The sequence below is a fragment of the Salmo salar genome, chromosome 22 (genome assembly GCF_965601325.2).
Source record: "Salmo salar chromosome 22, fSalSal1, whole genome shotgun sequence".
Taxonomy (NCBI): domain Eukaryota; kingdom Metazoa; phylum Chordata; class Actinopteri; order Salmoniformes; family Salmonidae; genus Salmo; species Salmo salar.
The window spans coordinates 18629454-18653393 of record NC_138312.1 but is presented as its reverse complement, the minus strand read 5'-3'; the positions used below and the strand labels follow the sequence as shown (position 1 = coordinate 18653393).

The 23940-nt window shown below is 43.5% G+C and overlaps 1 protein-coding gene across 7 annotated transcripts in view; it reads left to right on the top strand.

The window, feature by feature from the left end:
* The first annotated feature begins 642 nt into the window (after nt 1-642).
* LOC106582908 (death-inducer obliterator 1) overlaps nt 643-23940 on the top strand; it is a 29645-nt gene continuing 6347 nt past the window's right edge. Inside the window, exons 1-15 of one of the 7 annotated variants that reach the window (XM_082967412.1) lie at nt 663-930; nt 1144-2286; nt 4874-4987; nt 5853-5968; nt 6252-7503; nt 7780-8110; nt 8583-8789; nt 13625-13835; nt 16892-17417; nt 19234-19393; nt 20164-20280; nt 20479-20634; nt 21039-21192; nt 21348-22021; nt 23814-23903. In XM_082967412.1, coding sequence (XP_082823538.1) covers nt 5887-5968; nt 6252-7503; nt 7780-8110; nt 8583-8789; nt 13625-13835; nt 16892-17417; nt 19234-19393; nt 20164-20280; nt 20479-20634; nt 21039-21192; nt 21348-22021; nt 23814-23903 — 3960 coding nt within the window. In that variant the 5' untranslated portion in view covers nt 663-930; nt 1144-2286; nt 4874-4987; nt 5853-5886. Of the gene's footprint in view, nt 931-1143; nt 2299-4873; nt 4988-5852; nt 5969-6251; nt 7504-7779; nt 8111-8582; nt 8790-13624; nt 13836-16891; nt 17418-19233; nt 19394-20163; nt 20281-20478; nt 20635-21038; nt 21193-21347; nt 22022-23813; nt 23904-23940 lie in introns of all 7 variants that reach the window. The other 6 variants (XM_014166524.3, XM_082967411.1, XM_014166523.3 and 3 more) reach the window with 6 other exon arrangements.

Sequence of the window (23940 nt, the reverse complement as noted above, 5' to 3'; positions counted from 1 at the left end):
TGTTAATTGTAGGGGTGCTCATGGGGCTTGGGATCAGAAATGTCCCGTGAGAGAGAGGCAGGTTGAGGTTTCCAGGGTTAGAGTAGTGCAGAAGTTGTCATATGCTGAGGCAGTGAAGAAAGTAGAGGAAGATGGGTCAAGGGGGAGGGATCCTGAGAGGAATGGTGTGAGTAGTAGATCTGTACCAGTACAGAGATAAACCAGCAAGTGATATGTTTCAGTAAGATTGGACTGAACTGCAGGGATGGAACATAAGTCGCAAAAAATGTAGATTGTGATGGCAGCTGCAGAGAGGTATTTGGGTGTGAGACTTGATGTCAGAAGAGTTGCAGGGTGTGTTAAGTGGTGGTGTCCCATCCTTTCAAGTTGTTGGCCTGAGGTAGGACTAAATAGATGTAAATAGTGGAGTAGGGTGATGTTTATTATAATATATATATATATATATATATATATATATATATATATTATATATTATATATTGTGAGTGTAGTGTTAAATGGTAGGGTATTTGTTTATTTATTTTTCAAGCAAAGTATAAGGGAGTTATACTCCAGTCTAGTAGGTGGCGGTAATGCAAAATGTATTGGATGCCAATAGCAGTTAAACTTCATCGAATAAGAACATTTCGCTTCGGTGTGTCTTAGGACCATGCGGACAACTCAGGGCCGTCGGGTCGTTTCAGCTGGCAGGATACAGGGCACTCGGAATCATGAGCCCCACCGTCTGCACACACTTGAAACATGGACAAATCGTTTACATTTCTTAGTGGTTTGCGGACAAACGCGCTTAAAGTGTATCTTACATAACCAAGTTTCACATGCGTAGGTAGTTAATCTTCAACAAAAAAACAACAGGACAGACAGACTTATTTTGCTCCATTCCGCCAGCGGGTCAGACGCCGGCCACAACCACACCAGGAATTCTCTTCAGGTAGGTTACTCAACCTGAACATCCGTCTTCACCTCTGAGGTGACTCCTTTGACGGGTGCTCTACTCCTAAATGCAAAGCACGAAACTTTTCCCAGTTCAATCGGCAACTTCACATTTGACAACTCAAATGGGCCTCCTACATATGCATGCTTACTCAACCAACGCATCCCAACACAAAACAATGATCATTCATACACGTATCCTCCACTCCAGTTTTAGGCAACTTCCTTTTTGATCCAGTCTTCGACACTGCTGTTATCCATTCAGGACATTCATCTAAACCAACTTTGCTCGACACACTGTTAATTCGAACTCATCATTCACTTCCACCATCTCTCCCCCGGAAAATGTTGCTATTGCTGCGTACAAAACAAACTGGGAACTCAGAAAGATACGAGGTCAAATCATGACGTCAGCGATCTTCAGGTTGGAGCTCTGGAAAGAGGCCCGATTCAGTTAAGAACAAACTCGTATTTACAATGACGGCCAAAACCGGACGACGCTGGGCCAATTGTGCGCCACCCTATGGGACTCTCAATCATGGCCGGATGTGATACCGCCTGGATTCGAACCAGGGACAGCAGTTACGCCTCTTGCACTGAAATTCAGTGCCTTGAACCGCTGCTCCACTCGGGAGTTTTGGAGTTGTATGACCGTTCAAATATTTTTACCAGTTACCTCGTTTTATTGAGTTCCAAGTTGTTTGTACTTCTGTTTTTAAAGAGGATGAGAGTGAGTCGGTTAGTTTTACAACTAATTGTACATTTTTTGTTATAAAACGAAGAGAAATATATTGATGTTGGGTGTAAGGTTCCTTCCTGTCACCCTGATATTGGCGACTAAGTAGCAACTTTCCAAGCCATTGCTGGACAGTATTGTAACAAACATATTTTGGTATTGCTTGTCAAGCGGGAGCTAAGGTCACATTGTCCTCGTTGTTGCCGTTCATGCCCTCCCCATTGAGTGGTAGACTGTATGTATCAATGTGTAGGCTGCTATCCTACTTGAAATAAAGTAATGTGAGGGGGAAAAATGGCCACGTAACTACCATCGCCGACACGACCACAATACACAAAGAAACACTTCCAAGTCGGCAGGCACAACACCAGAGGTAATGGTCGTTTACTATCGACCAATTGTGAAGCCCAATCAGTCAAGCGAAACGGTCTTGAGTGGCAAGAAACATACCCAATTAGCTGATTCACTTTACATGCACCCATTCTTTTCGACACACCCACTCGCCGGTCGCCATTGGGCTGCAGTTACCCAGACTGAACCAGCGGGAGCCAACCAACACTAAATGAAAATGGAGGACTGAACGTGGACGGTGCAAGAACATAACGTCGAGGTTTACAAGTGGGTCGAATTGTACGTTATTTATCCAAACGATACTTGGTTACCATTCTTTGTAAATTACTAGCCATGTTTCAATAATGTTTGTTTGAAAGTATTAGATAGCGAAGTAGTTGAAAGCTAGCGTCAGCTAGCTAGGCGAAGCGCATGGTTGTGGCCTTGCTTGTTAGCTAACGCTACGCGTTTTGCAATGACGTCGGTTACGGGTGATACAGCACGCTAATTAGTTAACTATATGTTCGTAAATTATTTAGCTCTAAACGAGGCCTTGTTTGTGTGTGCATTAATAACGCATGATGTCTTGTGGCACGAGTTAATGTTGAGGTCACTATGGTGATAGTTAGCTAATCCCAGCAAATGTCTACTAACGGTAACGTTAGGTTAAATGTACGGTGTGATTCTGACTAGTTGCTCCATCTAACACGAGTATCGTCGTTAGGTAGCATGCCGTTTGATTTACCCACCGCGACCTAGCTATAGTAGCTTGCAATCTATCGTGTCGGAGTTCTCAGTGCACGCAGACTCCTTGCGACGTATTGGCGTTTCTTCCGTGTGCAGCCACCTTACGACTGTCGGGATTGTGCGCGGCCTGAAGAGCTATCCAGCATCTAGTTAGCGCAGTCGGAGTGAAATGACGTTAGGTATTAGTTTCAATATCAATTCCCTACGCTTTCGAATAACATTGTAGCTAACCTAACGTTAGCTAGCTAACAATGTTGCATTGACCACCCCTCCCCCACACGACAACTGGGGTGGGTCTGGGAGTGTTTTCCCCCCTTTCTCACGTGGCTGTGTGCGGTGACCATAGTCAGGGAACAATCCGTGGTGAACCTTTCTTACTCTCATCCCAGCATCGTAGTAATTAAATAGTTTGTGTTGAGTCACTGCGTCTTCAAATCCAGACATTTAAAATTCCATATATTGTGTTTTTATTTTTTTATGGCGATGTTTCCAAATGATATGGAGGGTAGGAGTTATCTATAGGCCTGAAGTTACCACTCTGCCTTTTGTTTATGCTCCCATCTATTGGTGAGTTGTAATAATGTGCTGGGTCATTTTGAATTGCGTTTGCAAAGCATCAATGTGGTTCTTTGGAGCACAAAATACCGTTTCTATTCAGAGGTGAGCAGTGCATATGAAAACGATCAGACCAATGAATGGGTTATTGAATGTTCGGTGAAAGTAAATGTCAATGGTTCCCTGCATGTGTGTTTGTCTGTCATTGAAACATGGATCAGAGTACCCATTTAAAACTGAAGAACTGTTGTGTATTAGGCTACTAATATAGAACCAAAGCCATCCCCACAACTGTAGTAATATAATCAGGTGGATTTTGACTTGGTGTTTTTGGTGTGATGTGTTTATTTGGTGCAGACAGAGTTCAGTTCAGTGTGTCATTGTGCACATTATGGTGCAATGTTTCTTGATGTACCAATTCACAAAATAAAAATATGACCTACTTGTATTCCAAACAACCCCAACAAAAACTGCAGAAATGGTGTCTCCATTTCTTGCTGTATTTGTATTACCCAAATCTTCCTTTTCATTGAGATATTATGCTGCATTGATTTATGAGTCACTCTTGCTGTAGAAGGATAGTACCCATGTTTTGGGTATGTTTGTAAAAATCCATGCTCTTCTCACCACAATTCTACAATTGCAACATAGTTGGTTCTATTTATTCTCAGACATGTTTTCAAGTTTGTGGTGTTGTCAGTGGAATTCAGGACGGACTGCTCTTCTGAAAGTTGTACATCTATAGCAAGCTGCTTTGATCGTGGGGAACGTGTTCCACTTTCATGAACTCTTGGTTGATCGAATAGGTAAAAAAAAATGTGGTGACAAGATACTTTAGATACACTCCTAGAATGTTTTATTGAGCTGTGGATTGTCACTTTAGCTCATTGTTTATCATGCTACAGAGGTATTGCTCAGGTGCTCAAAATAATAATTGAAATGCTACCGTTAGCTGGTTTCAGTTCAAATGCTCTGATTTTTAGGCAGGCCAGAGTTATATTATTTTTGGGCAACATTTGTCACAAATACTGTATTCTGTTACTCGGGGGGGGGGGGGGAAAGAGCAGGCATTGTTTAACATGTAGGTCTACTGTTGTGTTTTGTATGATTTGATAGTGTAAACTGCAATGTGGGATTTAGGTTATTTGGGATTGAAACACATTTTTTGTTACTCTGAATGAAGTTAGGTGAGGCTGATAATGATTACCTAGCCTCTTTCTTGAGTACTCCGAAAATCTTTTCTGACATGTTGACTTTGTCTGTACATTGAACATAATTTGCTGTTGCAACTATTATTTTGCAACCCTTTAATTTAAATATATCTGATTGAAGTGAACTATCATGAGACTAAAGGAAGTCAATCTAAAGGAAAATTGTCAGCGATGACATACTGTTTCAGTAGCGTCTTGAATTTTTAATCGGTGACCTATGATCTGAAGTCCCAGACATTGAACAAAATTAGGAGTTGGCTGGGTGCCAATATGTTGTGCTGTATTGTGCTTTTCAAGGCTGCATATTGTTGCAATTTCCATACCCCAAAATACTTAACAGTTTTATTCTGACTTATGTACAGGTCCAAGATCCCACTACCAGGCCTGTGATGATTACTGATCAGAATCTGCTGTGTGCGGAATCTTAAATCATCAGATAAGCCCTCGATCAGTGTCCCACCAATACAGATCAGCAGGTTGGTTCATTTTTTTTATTCCGTGAAAGGACAAATGCCATGTACTCATTTTGACTTTTGTAAATGTAGATGTTTCAACAGACTTGTCCCAGTAGTGGTGTTCTATTGTGTTCTTGTAAGAATTTGATGACATTGGAGTATTTTGCCTAGTTAGTGAACTTCAGATTTTCTGAGCTTCCAATATAATTTCCAATAGTAAATATTTTGTTATTGAGTTAAGATGTATCAATGAGCAGCAAAGTGCCACAATATGGCTTTGTAAAATCGGTGCACTTACAAATATTGTTCTGTGGAGGGTTTTTAGATTATTCATAACTTTGTTACATGAAAATACTCCTGCTGTGGTTTGGTCATCTGGGGTGGGCAAACTACGGGCCATATCCTGCCCACCAGCCGATTTGAAATGTCTTGTGAGGGATTTGGTTTTTAAACAAAATGTAGCAATTGTAATGGACCCATTTTTAAAGAACTGCCCTTTCTCTGACCCGCAAATTGATTTTGACGAACAAATCAATTAAAAAAAATCTACGCGTCAAAATCCAGATGTGGCCCTCGAGCCAAAATGTATTGCCCACCCTGATCTAGAGTAACAACTGTAGCGTTATCATATCTACAGCAGCCAGCCTGCGGTAGCCAGTTTGTGGAAAGGAAGAAAATTGGTATGAAAGGACTGCACTCGCTAACACAAACAAATCCCTGAATTTTTGTTGTTGTTGCAAGGGTTGTTTATGGATATAAAGAAAGTAGTTGAATATGACAGTGCTGCTCCAACCCCCCTCCCCAAAACAACCACGCACTTCAGTTAAATGGAGTTGAAGAGTAGCTGTCTCACAGTCCGTCTCTTGTGCTCTTCTCTTAACTGTAGATATTCTTTTTGAAAGTAGTGAGTGACTCCATCTATGGAGGAGAATGTGAGTCCTGAGCTCTCTCTAGCTCCTGAGCCAGAGCAGAGCCAGGACCCTATGGATAGCAACTCTCAAGGTACCTTGGACTAGCTTCTTTTCCCCTTTTCAGTGAGGGGGGGGGGGGGCGTCATGCTTTGTCTCACCTTAATAGGCACTGCACTGCTGGATCCTCTGCAAATCTTTTGTAGGTTGTTAATTAGGGTATAGGGTCAGGATTGCTAGAATCATGATCAGCACAAGGGATTTCACTATTCCCTTATATGCTTTGAATACCTAATTAGCGTTCTAGTCTTTTGATTGGCAAAATCTGCTACGTTACGTAAATGTATTGTCCCATAATGTGTCATTTACATCAACAGCTATTCTAGAGGACTATAAAGCTGAGAAGGAGGACGGAGAAGACCAAGAGCATGGTAACAATGATACTGAGGAAAAGCTAGAGAACAGAGAGCAATCTGCTAAGACCACAAACGAGTTCAAGAAAACCTGGGGATTCCGTCGGACCACCATAGCCAAGAGAGAAATGCCTGGAGACACTGCTGCTGAGAGCCAGGATGGCCATGTAGGGCCTGTACGTCGCAGTGGGAGGCAGGCAAAACGCACTGACAAGCTGGAGGAGTTCTTGCTCACCACCAAGAGAGCGCGCACAGTAGGGAGGAGGAGTGCACCTGGCAGCATAGAGGCTGGGGATCCTCCCTCCCAGACCCCAACAGATGCAGAGACGGCCTCCGAGGCCAGTTTTGACGGCAACGCAGAGGCCAAGTCTGTGGACGATAAGCCAGATTCCCCAGTGAGGAAGACGAGGAGCAGGAAGAAGACAACTCGGAAGGCTAAAGGCCGTGGCAGAAGCAGAGTTGGCTCTGTCAGTGATGATGGAAGCTCTGACAATGAGAAGTGTAGTGGCGATGCACTCAAAGAGCTGCAGGAGGAGGAGAAGGGTAGCGGGGATGCACCCAAAGAGCTCCAGGAGGAGGAGAAGGGTAGCGGGGATGCACCCAAAGAGCTCCAGGAGGAGGAGAAGGGTAGCGGAGATGCACCCAAAGAGCTCCAGGAAGAGGAGAAGGGTAGCGGAGATGCACCCAAAGAGCTCCAGGAAGAGGAGGGTAGCGGAGATGCACCCAAAGAGCTCCAGGAGGAGGAGGGTAGCGGAGATGCACCCAAAGAGCTCCAGGAAGAGGAGGGTAGCGGAGATGCACCCAAAGAGCCCCAGGAGGAGGAGAAGGGTTGTGGAGATGCACCCAAAGAGCCACAGCCCGAGGAGAAGGAGCAGCAGGAAGAGAAGGATGACACAGTGCAGCCAGAGCAGGACTCTGTGAAGAAAGAAAAAGAGGAGGAAGAGCAGGAGGAGAACGAAAAAAAGGGGAGCGCGGAGAAGCCCATAGACGCCAGTGGCGAGCGTGCCTCCAGGTCCAGGAGTCCTACTAAGGCAGCCAGTAGGGGAACCACCCCCAACAAGAGAGACACCAAGTCCAGAGGAGGGATAAAGACCCGCAATGACCAGGAGGAAGATGAATCCCCATCGTCATCCTCATCATCCAGTGACTCCGGCGATGATGAAGGATACGACCCTAATGCACTGTACTGCATCTGTCGACAGAAACACAACAAAAGGTATGCATTTGGATGTTGATCAATTGGAAATCCAATGCCTCTAGTTCTTATAAATGCTCTGTCTGATCCTTCATGATTACTGAATGTGATCAAATTAACCTCCGTTGCCCACCTACAAGGGGATGAGTGGTTAGTGATTAGTTGGCCGGAGTGATGTGCTTGACTTGTATTCTGTGCTTTAGCAGCGACTTTGTTCCACATTGTTAACCCACTTTCTCTGACTAGCTGTTTTTGCATATCTGTCTGTGCTCTGCTAAGTGTTCTGTGTGCACCCAGGTTCATGATCTGCTGCGACCGCTGTGAGGAGTGGTTCCATGGAGACTGTGTGGGCATCACTGAGGCTCGTGGACGTCTGATGGAGCGGAACGGGGAGGACTACGTCTGCCCTAACTGCACCACCAAGAAGAGCCAGACGGCCAAGCCCAATGGCAAACCCAAAGCAGCTGCCCCCGGTGCCCTCAAGGCCGAGCAAAGCCCCTCTGTGGCGGCTCCCTCACCTACAGCCTCAGCTGGGGCGGAAGAAAAGGGTGACGACTTGGGGATCAAAGGGAGGATAGAGAAGACCACCAACCCCAGTGGGAAAAAGAAGATCAAGATCTTTCAGGCGGTAGGTTTGTTACTTTTCTCACAGCCCCAGTGGATGAACTTAACAAATGACCTATTCAGGCTTATAATGTCATGCCAGCAATGGCTTGCTTAAAGATGTCTGAGAGCACCATATTATGGATGGGCGTGAGTACTCAATTCAAGGTCTGTATTTGATTACTAATAATTGAATACAAGCACTCAAAATGTATACGCACAGATGTAGAGAATGTCAAGTGTAGTGAAAATAGGTTGTTTCCTTTTCAGTTGTGTATCAGAACAACCAGTAATTGGAACAACCAATGGCGTACCGCAAACTGTATTTCCATCAGCCCCTTAAATAATTGAATATACGAACAGACTTTCTTTGAAATCACCATCCCTACTCCATATGACAATTTCTATATTGTAATCCCTGACACTTTTGCCTGTACAAGAATCCGTCTGTGGCATTGTCTGTGTTGCACCTGTGTGACCTGTTTGAATTTCAACAGGCGGCGGAGGAGTCTAAGCTACCCAAATGCATTGGGCCAGGCTGTGAAAAGACTGCCCTGAAGGACTCTGTCTACTGCGGCAGCGAGTGCATCCTGAGACACGCCGCCGCAGCCATGGCAGCCAAGTCAATTTCTGAACCCAAGCAGAAAGATCAAGACAAGGCTAAGGGACAGAAAAAAACACCTGGTGCCAGGGCAACGACCAAGGTAAACAAAGGGTTCATAAGATAACAAAGATGTTTATATTTTCACCTATTGTTGTGGAGAGTTGAGAAACCTTTCACTGAGCGTATTGGAACCTGTGCACTGCTTATTAATACAATGAGTGGAGCATAAATTAAGCTCAATATGTATTCCAATGTTTTGAAATAAGTTTTCTAAATTTGCCCCAAAAATGTACACCAATTTCTTATATGAAATTCTTCTTTCTGTGAAATTGTGACCCATTACCAATGACTAACAAGGCCATACACCAGGTCAGAATTTTTTTCCTGAAATATCTGAGTAATTATAGTGAAATGACAGAAAATGTCTGTTTACTTGCAAGATAATTTTTTCTGAGTCATTGTTAACGAACATTCGTGGGAAGGTTGGTAATTGATTGCTTCAGCAGGAACTACAGAACAGAATTCTGTTATGAGGAACATCTTGCCGAGGAGGGACGGGGCGACGTTGCCCCAGGAGAGAAACAGTGCCTTCAGAAAGTTTTCATACCCTTTGACTTATTCCACATTCTGTTACAGCCTGAATTCAAAAAACATGCTCACCCATATACACACGATACCCCATAATGACAAAGTGAAAACATGTTTTTAGAAATGTCGGCACATTTTTTTTGAAAATTAAATAGAGATATTCACACCCCTTTGCTATCATGCTCAAAATTTAGCTCGGTTTAAAGACCTTCACTGGTCCGAAAAGATGCACCCCTCCCGAAATGGCCCTGGGGCTTTCCCATCCGGACCCGATGTGCATTTAAAAAAAAAAAAATCTCGAGATACAGACCCAAGGACAACTAGACCCATTCCATATAGACCTGGTCGGGTCTGATCGAAGTGAGGGAAGCAGCAGAAAAGTACATTTTTAAGCTACTTTATTAGCCGGAGCTGATAAAGCGTGAGGTAGGAAGTGGTGACTCCAGCAGGGGCCTTGCTGTGTGTGTGTGTGTGTGTGTGGGTGTGTGTAGGCTGTGAGAGTGAGCAAGTGACACTGAGTGCAGGGAGGAGGGAGGGATGGCAACCACCAAGCCGACTGGAGCTATAGTAGACTAATGGCTGCCATATCTAGGTTATTTCATTCAATATGATTACGTAGTACTTGTCTTGACAGCATCAAACTGAGAAGCTACTCCATTTAGAATATTTAAGTAGCAGCCTACATGTTGGCTCTTGGTCGTTGTAGCCTATCCTTCTCCTTTACCTTTTTAATTCCATCTTCCATTGATTTTAGATATCTCCTAACTTTTGCCACACAGGGAGGCTCTGACTGTAGCCTATTTTCATGACTTATGATTGGCCAACAACAAGCTACACACGCCACTCATGAAAAGCAAGACCCGCAGCATAAATTATACAATATCTCTCTCTACTGCAGCGGTCACGTTCGGATATGTATGTATATGTCCCTCCGGACAAGCCAGTTAAAGTTAGACTCGTGACAATCAGATCAGACCCGTGACATTTATTTAGAATTCTGACTCCGGACCCCCTTGGGTATTTGGGTAGAGGTGGATCCGTGACGACCTCTAGCTCAGGTGAATCCAATTTCTTTTGATCAACTTGATTGGAGTCCACCTGTGGCCAATTCAATTGTTTGGACATGATTTAGAAAGTAACGCACCTGTCTATATAAGGTCCCACAGTTGACTGTGCATGTCAGAGCAGAAGCCATACCATAAAGTCCAAGGAACTCTCCGAAGGACCTCGACGTAGATCTCCAAGATGGAATTGTGATGAAGCATATATAGTATCTGGGGAAGGGTATAAATCTATTTCTAGATTGTTGAACGTTTCTAAGAGTAGTGGTCTCCATTAGGAAATGGGGGAAAATATGGAACTACCCAGACTCTGCCTAGAGTTGGCCGTCCGACCAAACTAAGCAACCGGGCAAGAAGGACCTTGGTCAGGGAGGTGACCAAGAACCCAATGAACACTCTGACAGAAATAGAGAGTGCCTTGGCTGAGATGGGATAACCTGGCAGAAGAACAACAGTCTCTGGTGAAGTGCTGTAATCTGAGCTCTATGGGTTAGTGGCCAGACAGAAGCCACTCCTGAGAAATAGGCACATGACTGCATGCCTGGAGTTTACAAAAAGGCATGAGAAAGACTTGTAACGTAAGGCAAACGAGTCTGGTGTGATGAGACCCATTTTACTCTGAATGCAAATGACTATATCTGGAGAGAAGCAAGCACGGCTCATCACCGGTCTAACACAATCCCTACTGTGAAGTATGGTGGTGGCAGCTTAGTTACAGTTCATATAAGGAAATCGGTCAATTCAAATGAACTCATTAGGCCCTAATCTATGGATTTCACATGACCTGGGAATACGGATATGCATTGGTTGGTCAGACAGTGCATTTGGAAAGTATTCAGACCCCTTGACTTTTTCCACATTTTGTTACTTTACAGCCTTATTCTAAAATTGATTAAATCGTTTTTCCCCCCTCATCGATCTACAAACTTACCCCACAATGACGAAGCAGGTTTTAGAAATTTTAGCAAATGTATTACAAATAAACTGATCACATTTACATCGGTATTCAGACCCTTTACTCAGTACTTTGTTGAAGCAGCGATTACAGCCTCGCGTCTTCGGTATGACGCTACAAGCTTGGCACACCTGTATTTGGGGAGTTTCTCTCATTCTTCTCTGCAGATCATCTCAAGCTCTGTCAGGTTGGATGGGGAGCATTGCTGCTCTGCTATTTTCACATCTCCAGAGATTTTCAAGTCCGGGCTCTGGCTGGGCCACTCAAGGACATTCAGAGAATCGTCCCGAAGCCACTCTTGCGCTGTCTTGGCTGTGTGCTTAGGGTTGTTTTCCTGTTGGAAGGTGAACCTCCCCCCCCAGTCTGAGGTCCTGAGCGCTCTGGAGCAGATTTTCATCAAGGATCTCTCTGTACTTTGCTCTGTTCATCTTTGCCTCGGTCCTGACTAGACTCCCAGTCCCTGCTGCTGAAAAACAGGCCTTTCGTCTTGCCACTCAACTATAAAGGCCCTGACCAAGGCCCCCCCCCCCCCACCCGATTGCTCAGTTTGGCCAGGCGGCCAGCTCTAGGAAGAGTCTTGGCGGTTCCAAATGATAGAGGCCGCGGTGTTCTTGGGGACCTTGAATGCTGCAGAAATGTTTTGGTAACCTTCCCTAGATCTGTGCATCGACACAATCCTGTCTCGGAGCTCTACGGACAGTTCATTCGACCTCATGGCTTGGTTTTTGCTCTGACATGCACTGTCAACTGTCGGACCTTTATTTAGACAGGTGTGCCTTTCCAAATCATGTCCAATCATTTGAATTTACCACAGGTGGACTCCAATCAAGTTGTAGAAACATCTCAAGGATGATCAATGGAAACAGGATGCACCCGAGCTCAATTTCAAGTCTCAAAGCAAAGGGTCTGAATACTTATGTATTTAAGGTATTTGTTTTTATTTTTTATAAATTTGCAAACATTTCTAAACATGTTTTCGCTTTGTCATTATGGGGTTGTGTGTGTGTGTGTGTGGATTGAGGAAACATTTATTTAATCCAGTTTAGAATAAGGCTGTAACGTAACCATGTGGAAAGGTCTAGGAGTCCGAATACTTTCTGAATGCACTGTGCCTTAAAGAAAAAGGGCCGTGGATCAGAACCACCGTTTTTGTCATTCAGCCCGACACATCTCCTTTGCATAGAGTTGATCAGGCTGCTGATTGTGTTCTGTGGAATGTTTTCACTCTTCAATGGCTGTGTGAAGTTGCTGGATATTGGCGGCAACTTCAACACGCTGTCGTACATGTCGATCCAGAGCGTCCCAAACATGCTCAATGGGTGACATGTCTGGTGAGTATGCAGGCCATGGAAGAACTGGGACATTTTCAGCTTCCAGGAATTGTGTCCTTGGGGGCCGTGCATTATCATGCTGAAACGTGAGGTAATGGCAGCAGAGGAATGGCATGACAATGGGTCTCAGGATCTCGTCACAGTATCTCTGCATTCAAATTGCCATCGATAAAATGCAATTATTCGTTGTCTGTAGCTTATGCCTGCCCGTACCATAAACCCACCGCCACCATTGGGCACTCTTTACGGAGTCTTCATCATCCTGATAGTTGAAACTGGGATTCGTCCTTGAAGAGCACACTTCTACAGCGTACCAGTGAGCATTTGCACTCTGAAGTGAGGACGACGAGCACACAGATGAGCTTCCCTGAGATGATTTCTGACAGTTTTTGCAGAAATTCTTCGTTTGTGCAAACCTATAGTTTCATCAGCTCTCCGGCTGGCTGGTCTCTGACCATCCCGCAGGTGAATAAGCCGGATATGGAGGTCCTGGGCTGGCATGGTTACATGTGGTCTGCTGTTGAGGCCGGTTGGACGTACTACCGAAGTCTACAAAAATAACTTTGGAGGCGGCTTATGGTAGAGAAATTGCATTTAAATTCTCTGCCAACAGCTCTGGTGGACATTCCTCCAGTCAGCATGCCAGTTGCACGCTCCCTCAACTTGAGACATCTGTGGCGTTGTGTGACAGAACTGCACATTTTAGCGTGGCCTTTTTTGTCCCCAGTGCAAGGTGCACCTATGTAACAATCATGCTGATATGCCACACCTGTCACGTGGATGGATTATCTTGGCAAAGGAGAAATGTAAACAAATTTGACAGAAGTAAGGTTTTTTTTGTGCGTATGGGACATTTATGGGATCTTCTGTTTCAGCTGATGGGACCAACAGTTTAGATGTTTTGTGTAATGCAGGATGTACACTGAACAAAAATAAGTTTTGCTATGGAACCTTTCCTGTGCCCTGTTACTGATTTTTGATTGAATGTCTGTTCATGCAGAGGAGTTCCACCGGAAGGAAGACCAGCAAGAAGTCCACAGAGGAGGAGTCTGACAGTGAGGATGACAAGAAGGATGGTGATGAAGAGCAGAATGCAGTGCAGCAGCCACCACCACCCACTGTGTCGTCCTGGTCCAGCGACCATAATTACAATGCAGTAACGCCAGAAAAGACTACACCCATAGCACCACCAACAGTGTTAAACAAAACGTGTATGTATCTCTTTGAAGGTCTTAATAATCCACTTTTAAACATTTTGTCTTCTCACACTATAGGGGTTGTCAAGTGAGCCATCTGAATGTATTTGCATCGCTCTATTATGGGTTCTTAGAAACAAAACCACATTATTTCCCCATTGATAAATGTGGTTGCTGTCATGGCAACGTAATGCCTTAGATCAGTGGTGTCACATTTATTTCATGGAGGGCTTTAGTTCATCAATCAAGTACAAGGGAGGAGCGAAAACCCGTAGACACTCGGGCCTCCGTGGAATGAGATTGACACACGTGCCTTAGATTTAATGACCCAGATCTTTGGGGAAAGCACTAAAGAGAATGGGTCCCCAAATGTATTTGGAGTTTGAAAGTGTGTTACAAGGTCATGGTTACTTAGTCAGGTATACAGAGTTGCTGAGTGGGTAAGTACACATTGCTATGAATGGAGACAAACGTGACTATTTTAGGGTTTATTTTGAAAGCCGTGTTTAAAAAAAATATATATATCGGTTACCATGAACAAAGCAATGATTGGGGATTATTTATGAGAAATGAATCAAAGGTTACTGTATGCAGTGCGAATGTGTGTTGGCACTCTTGTGGTGCGTGTGAAAATCTCCACGTGCTCCTCAACTGCTGTTCATCTAGAGGCAGTCCCTCTCGAGCAGGTAGGTCTCAGCGGTGTTTTTTTTGTCCCTGGATTTATACAGGGAACGATACAGAAATACAGCTCACACTGCTGATGAATTGAGCTATAAGTATTCGGTGCAACCAAGGAAGTATTCACGATTAGCTTTGTGAATGGTGTGCTGTTTCTTTATTGAATGTCATGCATCCAAACTCCCTCTGGGGCACTGGCGATAAAATAAAAGGTGTTAAGACAGATTTTTGGATGCCTTGATTGATTATATGAGGGGTCTCGGATTACTTAGGATGTCCTGACCAGTTGCTCTCGGACAGCATGTGCCACAGATCTACACGCCACGAGAGGAAGTGAAAGTCTGAAGCGGACTGACTCGGACAGCTGGAACAGGAAATCTATTGTTTCTTCTACTGAGACGACCTGCTGAAGACACTGCTCAGAAGTATTAGATGACTAGAAGAGTGGAACACCAGAGTCGTCATCAACTAAACATAAAGAGCAGGGTGGCAGACCATTATTTCCTAAGTTCTACCACACTTCTGTTTTACTGATATGAAATTACTGAGACATTTAGGGACAATTTAGTATTTTTTGCTATGAACTCTGCTTTGTTTCAAAGCTTTACCCAGGTTTCTAATTTTGAGGGGAGTAATTAGACTGAGGTTATGCATAGTTTGGAATGCGAGTATTTTAAATGTGTATTTGCATTGGTAGTTCATGACTTCAGGAATCTGCTTAGCCATGTAATTACAGCTGCCTGTTCTTCAGATGTATGGAGGGGAAATGCCATATGTTATTCACTCATGACCTGCTTGCATGTCTATATACTCTCAGATCTCCAATATATTATTTTGCGTACATACACATTTTGATAGTTTGCCAAGTTTTTGTGAGCAAATCAGTCACATTGAAATTCCTATTGCTGCCCGTTTGTCTAAACAGGTCTTGTTTGAAATCTGTGTATATGAACATATTGGTGATTTTAAAAGAATGCGAGTGATAATTGTTATACAGGTAAGAACAGGTTTAGTAGTTAGGGCTGGAGGTGAATGATGTGTCCCTTTGGCTCAATGAGAAATTGTTTAATTGGATATGGCAGTAGCATTTTCTGCTGATGGCACTCACAGGTATTTGCCATTTTTAATGTACAGACAGATTTCTCATACTTTGGTAATGAGCAACACCGACGTGGCAAATATCTGCTTTAACAAAGCTATAACTAATATCGATGTCCAGATTTTTCCATATCAAGTCATACAAAAGCAATTGGTACTAGTATACTTGTCATGCACAACCAGTGCCCCTGGGGAAAGATGTTGCATTGATCTTGAATTGTTGAGCTTAATATTACTTGACAAATATTTTGTCTTTATTGAACGCTCATTAGATGTGTGTACAGCTGAAGGTAGATGGTATTGTTAGAACAACCCTAGTTCTGTGTGCTGGCCTCACAGCAATATGAATTTTCAGTGGTGAAAATATCAGATTTGGTGTGGGATGTATGAAGCTATGTAGAAGGAGATGAACGTTCAGACATTTTTTGCCCAAACATGGTAAGTTCCAAGTTAAGTTGAACTATTGGTTGTTTTCTGGCCACTTGATACAGTGGGTCAACTAGTGGGATCTTCAAAGACCAGACACAGGGAGATTCACATCCTAATGGAATCTCATTTTAGTTTTGTGGAGACCCCTGTACCCAATGACTTTCCAGACAGTGTTTTTTTTTAGGGCTTAATATCTGATGGGTTGTTGATCGGGGTCTAGTGCTGTAGCTCAGGAACGGATGTAAAATGGGATGCAGGAACCATTCATACTGTTCATTTAGTACACAGTCAGGCCTAGGAGCATTTAGTACATCGGTCCCTTCTGATAACACTGAAGTGGTGTCTCGTCTACATTCTTCATGAAGAGGATCACCACCATTTGAACTAATGTTGAGAAGACTGGAATTGCAACACCCCAAAAATGGGTCCTTTTTATACAAATTCATTTTACATCAATTTTAGTCAGAGAATAAAATATATTTCCAAGTACTGTTTTATATTTATTTAACCCATTTTATGTGCCTGCCTATGGTTGGCTTTCTCCGTGTGTGGAAAGATGTATTTTAACCAGGTTTATTTTGTGTTTGTCATGGTATTTATTATTAGATCCAACAAAGGGAGGAGGTCCAGCTTCAATTTTTTGTGTTCTATGTATGCATTCTGGTCATGTCTGGCAGTCCGTCATTAAGTGAATCTAAGATCACATTGCATATGCAATCATTGTAAATAAGAATGTGTTCTTAACTGACTTGCTAGTTAAATGTTTTACCTTTTTTACCCTGAATTCAATTTATTTGTCATGTTTTCATGATGGGTCATATACTGTTTCTACTTGTGTTTAATGCAAGTTGTTTTACACTCCACAGCTCCTGTAGAGGAGAGTGAAGAGGACCAGAGTGAGAAGGAATCAACCCCTTCTGAGAAGAAGTCACCTGCTTCTACAGCGCCGCTCAAAGGAGGAAAGAAGTCCCCCGGCCCCAAATTATTAAAGACATACACCAGACGCAATAAACCAGCAACTCCAGGCAGCAGTGCTAAGGCACCAAAGAAACAACCACCCCCCCCTCCTAACAAAACCAAATCCAAGAAACCACCTCCACCACCTGCTGTCCTGACCCCTTCTGCCCCTGGTTCTTTAGATGCCCCACGACATCACGTCACAGGAGCCCTGAGGGTTGGCAAGTCCAGCTTTACCATCCCTAAGAAGCAGGCCCAGCCCCAGCAAAGGGACTCCTCAGGTCGTAGTCCGTCCAGAGTCACATCCTCAGCCCCTTCCACCCGACACCATGAGCCAGGCTCTTCTGCACCTTCCATGATGTGCCCGACAGCTCCGCCCAACAACCAGATGAGACAGAACATCCGCCGCTCGCTCACAGACATCCTCTACAAGAGGTGAGTATCCCAGAAGTCCTAGACCTAGACTGATCCACGTTTCGAGAGAATGGCTTACATTGTCTCTTGAACTTAATGCAAGGTTATTCATCTGATTTTATTTATTTTTTATTTTTTTTATTTTAGCAAATACTAAGAAATTGTTGTAGGCCAATGGAGAATACAGTTGAAGTTGGAAGTTTACATACACTTAGGTTGGAGTCATTAAAACTAATTTTTCAACCACTCCACAAATTTCTTGTTAACAAACTATAGTTATGGCAAATCGGTTAGGATTTACTTTGTGCATGACACAAGTAAATTTTCCAACAATTGTTTGCAGACATTGTTTCACTTATAATGCACTGTATCACAATTCCAGTGGGTCAGAAGTTTACATACACTAAGTTGGCTTTGCCTTTAAACAGCTTGGAAAATTCCAGAAAATTATGTCATGGCTTTAGAAGCTTCTGATCGGCTAATTGACATCATTTGAGTCAATTGGAGGTGGACCTGTGGATGTATTTCATGGCCTACCTTCAAACTCAGTGCTTCTTTGCTTGTCATCATGGGAAAATCAAAAGAAATCGGCCAAGACCTCAGAAAAATAAAAACAATAGTATGCAAGTATAAACACCATGGGACCACGCAGCCGTCATTCCGCTCAGGAAGGAGACCCCTTCTGTCTCCTAGAGATGAACGTACTTTGGTGCGAAAAGTGCAAATCAATCCCAGAACAACATCAAAGGACCTTGTGAAGATGCTGGAGGAAACAGGTACAAAAGTATCTATATCCACAGTAAAACAAGTCCTATATCGACATAACCTGAAAGGCCGCTCAGCAAGGAAGAAGCCACTGCTCCAAAACCGGCATAAAAAAGCCAGACTACGGTTTGCAACTGCACATGCGGACAAAGATCGTACTTTTTGGAGAAATGTCCTCTGGTCTGATGAAACAAAAATAGAACTGTTTGGTCATAATGACCATCGTTATGTTTGGAGGGAAAAGGGGGAGGCTTGCAAGCCGAAGAACACCATCCCAACCGTGAAGCACGGGGGTGGCAGCATCATGTTGTGGGGGTGCTTTGCTGCAGGAGGGACTGGTGCACTTCACAAAATAGATGGCATCATGAGACAGGAAAATTATGTGGATATATTGAAGCAACATTTCAAGACATCAGTCAGGAAGGTAAAGCTTTGTCACAAATGGGTCTTCCAAATGGACAATGACCCCAAGCATACTTCCAAAGTTGTGGCAAAATGGCTTAAGGACAACAAAGTCAAGGTATTGGAGTGGCCATCACAAAGCCCTGACCTCAATCCTATAGAAACTTTGTGGGCAGAACTGAAAAAGCATGTGTGAGCAAGAAGGCCTACAAACCTGACTCGGTTACACCAGCTCTGTCAGGAGGAATGGGCCAAAATTCACCCAACTTATTGTGGGAAGCTTGTGGAAGGCTACCCCAAACGTTTGACCCAAGTTAAACAATTGAAAAGCTTTGCTACCAAATACTAATTGAGTGTATGTGAACTTCTGACCCACTGGGAATGTGATGAAAGAAATAAAAGCTGAAATGAATCATCCTCTCTACTATTATTCAGACTTTTCACATTCTTTAAATAAAGTGGTGATCCTAACTGACCTAAGACAGGGAATTTTTACTAGGATTAAATGTCAGGAATTGTGAAACTGAGTTTAAATGTATTTGGCAAAGGTGTATGTAAACTTCTGACTTCAACTGTTCATGTTCCCCACATCTTTACAACTGCATTGTCTAGAATGTTTAGCTCTAATATGTGTATGTGACCAATGCGATTTGATTTATTGTCCCACCAGGGTGAGTGACAGTGATGATTTGAACATGTCTGAGAACGAGGTGGGAAAACTGGCGGTCAGCATTGAGAAGGAGATGTTCAACCTGTGCCTTTGCACGGACAGCAAGTACAAGAACAAGTACAGATCCCTCATGTTTAACCTGAAGGACCCCAAAAACAAGGTGAGTCCACAGGTGTCTGCAGAAGTGACTAGTCAAGTGATAAGTTGTGTAGGCTAACCAAATATGGCAAATGTTGGAAAGCCATGTACATGTAACTGCCAAAACAACGTAAATACCAACATAAAGTCTCTTAATAGGGCGTTGGGCCACCATGAGACAGAACAGCTTCAATGTGCTTTTGCATAGATTCTACAAGCATCTGGAACTCTATTAGTGGGATGCAACACCATTATTTGTTCTACAGGAAATACCATTTGGTGTGTTGTTGTTGGTGGAGAACGCTGTCTCAGGCGCCACTCCAGAGTCTCCTATAAGTGTTCAATTGGGTTGAGATCTGGTAATTGAGATGGCATATGGTTTACATCGTTTTCATGCTCATAAAACCATTGTGATCACTCGTGTCCTGTGGATGGGGGCATTGTCATCCTGTGGGGGTGTAACCATGGTAGCCAAAATAACTGGGCCTGCCCAACATTTATACATGACCCTAAGCATGATGGGACATTTAATTGCTTAGGAATTGCTCAGGAACCATAACTGTGTGGAAGCACCTGCTTTCAATATATCCCTCATTCACTCAATTGTTTCCTTTTATTTTGGCAGTAACCTGTACATTTGAATGAGTATTTCTATATTATAGTATTGCGTTGTTGGTATGTGGGTGAATTGATCGTGAGTCATGAATTCAATTTAAATGATATTACTGAAATGTTTTATGTTCACAAGCCATATGTGCCAGGTGAGTAAACGGTATGTTGTGCTTGTCTCAGGGCCTGTTCTACCGCGTGGTCTGGGGAGAGGTCAGTCCCTTCAGGCTGGTGAGGCTGAGTGCAGATGAGCTACTCTCCAAAGAGATCTCAGAGTGGAGGAAGCCTGACACCACTGAGGTAAGAAGGAACTCCTCTGTTGACCTATTAGAGATCATGATAATGAAACCAATAATTCTATAGACAGAGCAGTACTAGGAATGGTATTTATTGTGCAACTAAATATCACTACTAAAGAGACCATATAATTAGTCTCATTTTCGCATATTGTTCAATAAGGCCTACATCCAAGTTGATGACCTCTGTTGTATCTCATAGGCTCCCAGTGCTAGATCCCAGACAGGGCAGTCCAAATCGGGCCATAGGCTTGATTCTGGCCCCCTTGATGTGGACATGGAGGACGCTCCTCCAATGTCTGATGGAGACGTATGTAACTCTGGCACTTCTCCATCTCCTCGCATGTCTTTTTCTGCAGTAAGTGGTGGCTTTCTCACCCTTTCTTTCACTTCCGCTTGTCTTTCATTTTCCTTGCATAAGACAAGAACCATGTTGTCCTGGGTGTTAACATGTGGGTAACATATATTGTGGTTTTACAGTTTAATTCTCTTGCCAACCTGTCCCATACCTCTTTAAACTGTCCCTTTGTCCTACTGAAGCTCACTGCCAGCCGCCCTGTGCATCACTCTAATCACGTTTCACACCCACTGTGCATCAATGTAGCTATCGTTTTAGAGATGATCTAATGATTCGTGTGCTCAGAATATTTCTTCCATTCAGGACCTCATCAGATTTGGCTATGGTTTGATGTGCTATTTGAGATTCCATTGTCAGTTTGTAGTTTTGACTGTCTCTCTGTTTTCATTTTACAATGTGTTCAGGAACAAGAGGAAGCTAGCTCCGCTCCCTCTTCTGGCTCTGTTCAGGTGGGGGTGAAAAGTGGCAGTTCCCTGCCAGACATCTTCAGCATGATGCGGGACACCACAGCCGAACACAGGGCCCACCTCTTTGACCTCAACTGCAAAATCTGCACAGGTAAAAATGAATGTTGCAAGAAACGGTGGCATATAAACTTTGAGCATACCTGAACTCCCCTCACATATGTCCCTCATATCTTCATTCTTATTACTCCATGCTTAACTTTGATTAGTGGATTTGGAGGTTTAAGTAACCTGTCTCCCCTCTTCCAGGCCAGAAGTCTGCAGACGATGAACCAGCCGCCAAGAAGGCCAAACTCTCCAAGAAGCCTGAAATGAGGCAAGAGGTGAGGCGCTTGTCCAGGTCCTCCTCAGGTGAAGGTGCCCCGGTCTCCTATCCCGGCAGTGAGACGCCAGTCCCTGAGCCCCTGCCCTACCAGGAGGACACAAGCATCCATTTTCCTCCGCCCCAGACCCCAGCCCCTGTCACTGCACCAGCCGTCTCCTCTGTCAGCATCACCCGCAGAGATCCCCGCATGGCAAGACACAGCTCTGGAGTGACGGTCACCCACTCTGCCCCAGACACATCCATCGTAGCACCCATCTCAACAGATACCTATTCAAGACCCATTCCAACAGAGTCCTATTCAAGACCTTTCCCAGCAGATACTTATTCAAGACCAGCCGTCTCAGTAGAGCCCACTCCGGTTGCAGCGATGGAGGTGGTGCCCAAGGGGCCTCTGCCCATGCCCCCAGCTCCTCCACCTTCCATCCCCAGGCCCATCATGCAGAAAGCTGCCTCGTCAGAGCCTCCTCCAGAGGGCGAGACCGCAATCTTCCTCCATGGCCAGGAGATGATGTGGAAAGGATTAGTCAACATGCACACCGTGGCCAAGTTTGTCACTAAGGCATACCTGGTCTCAGGATCCTTTGAGCACCTGAAAGAGGTTGGTTATTCATTTGTTAGAAAAGATTACATCACTGGTAGTTGTAGTTTTCTTACGTGAACTAAGAAAAACCACAACTAAGACATAACTGCTAAGATAACTGTTATATTTGATCATAGTGAAAGTCTCACTACATTTTGGCCAGAATTCATGCATTACTTACAGCGCCTTCAGAAAGTATTCACACCCCTTGACTTTTCAACATTTTGTTGTGTTACAGCCTCAATTTAAAAATAATTAAATTGAGATTGTGTGTCACTGGCCTACAGTACCCCATAATGTCAGTGTGGAATTATGTTTTTAGGCATTTTTACAAATTAATTCAAAAGGAGGAGCTGAAATGTTTTGAGTAAGTTTTCAACCCCTTTTGTTATTGGAAGTCTGAGTTCAGGAGTCACACAAATTGCACGGACTCACTCTGTATGCAATAATAGTGCTTAACTAGATTTTTGAATGACTACCTTATCTCTGTATCCCACACATACAATTATCTGTAAGGTCCCTCAGTGGAGCAAAGGAATTTCAACCACACAGACCAGGGAGGTTTTCTAGTGCCTCGCAAAGAAGGGCAACTATTGGTAGATGGGTAATTTTTTTATAAAAAGCTGACATTGAATGCCCCTTTTTGATCATGGGTGAAGTTACTAATTACGCTTAATACACCCAGTCACTACAAAGATACAGGCATCCTTCCTAACTCAGTTGCCGGAGAGGAAGGAAACCGCTCAGGGATTTCACCGTGAGGCCAATGGTGACTTTAATGGCTGTGGTAGGAGAAGACTGAGGATGGATCAAAAATATTACAAAACATGCATCCTGTTTGCAATTATTTTATTTTATTTAACCTTTATTTAACTAGGCAAGTCAGTTAAGAACAAATTCTTATTTTCAATGACGGCCTAGGAACAGTGGGTTAACTGCCTTGTTCAGGGGCAGAATGACAGATGTTTACCTTGTCAGCTTGGGGATTTGATCTAGCAACCTTTCGGTTACTGGCCCAACGCTCTAACCACTAGGCTACCTGCCGCCCCAATAAGGCACTAAAGTAAAACTGCAAGAAATGTGACAAAGAAATTCACTTTTTCCTGAATACAACGCATTATGGTTGGCGCAAGTCCAACACATCACTGAGTACCACCCTTTATATTTTCAACCATGGTGGTGGCAGCATCATGTTATGGGTATGCTTGTCATTGTCAAGGACTAGGGAGTTTTTTGAATAAAAAGAAATGGAATAGAGCGAAGCACAGGCAAATCCTAGAGGAAAACCTGCTTCAGTTTGCTTTCCAACAGACACTAGGTGACAAATTCACCTTTCAGCAGGACAATAACTTTAAACACAAGGCCAAATACACACTGTTGCTTACCAAGATGTCATTGAATGTTCCTGAGTGGCCTAGTTACAGTTTTGTCTTAAATCGGCTTGAAAATCTATGGCAAGACTTGAAAATGGCTGTCTAGCAATGATCAACAACCAACTTGACAGCTTGATGAATTTTGCAAAGAATAATTAGCTCATATTGTACAGTCCAGGTGTGCAAAGCTCATAGACTTATTTTCGATAAATTAGCTACAATTTCTAAACATGTTTTCACTTTTGCATATGGGGTATTGTGTGTAGATGAAAATAAAGATTTAATACATTTTGAATTCAGACTCTAATAACAAAATGTGGAATAAGTCTAGGGTTATGAATACTTTCCGAAGGCACTGTACTTGTTTGAATTGGTTGTGAATATATGGTAATGTCATCCGAGTTTAACACAAAGGTGACATTGTTAATCCTGTACAGGATCTGCCTGACACCATCCACATTGGAGGCCGAATCTCTCCCAGCACTGTGTGGGACTATGTGGGAAAACTGAAGACATCTCTGTCCAAGGTAAAGCTTCCACCACAATCTAATAATGTGAGGTATT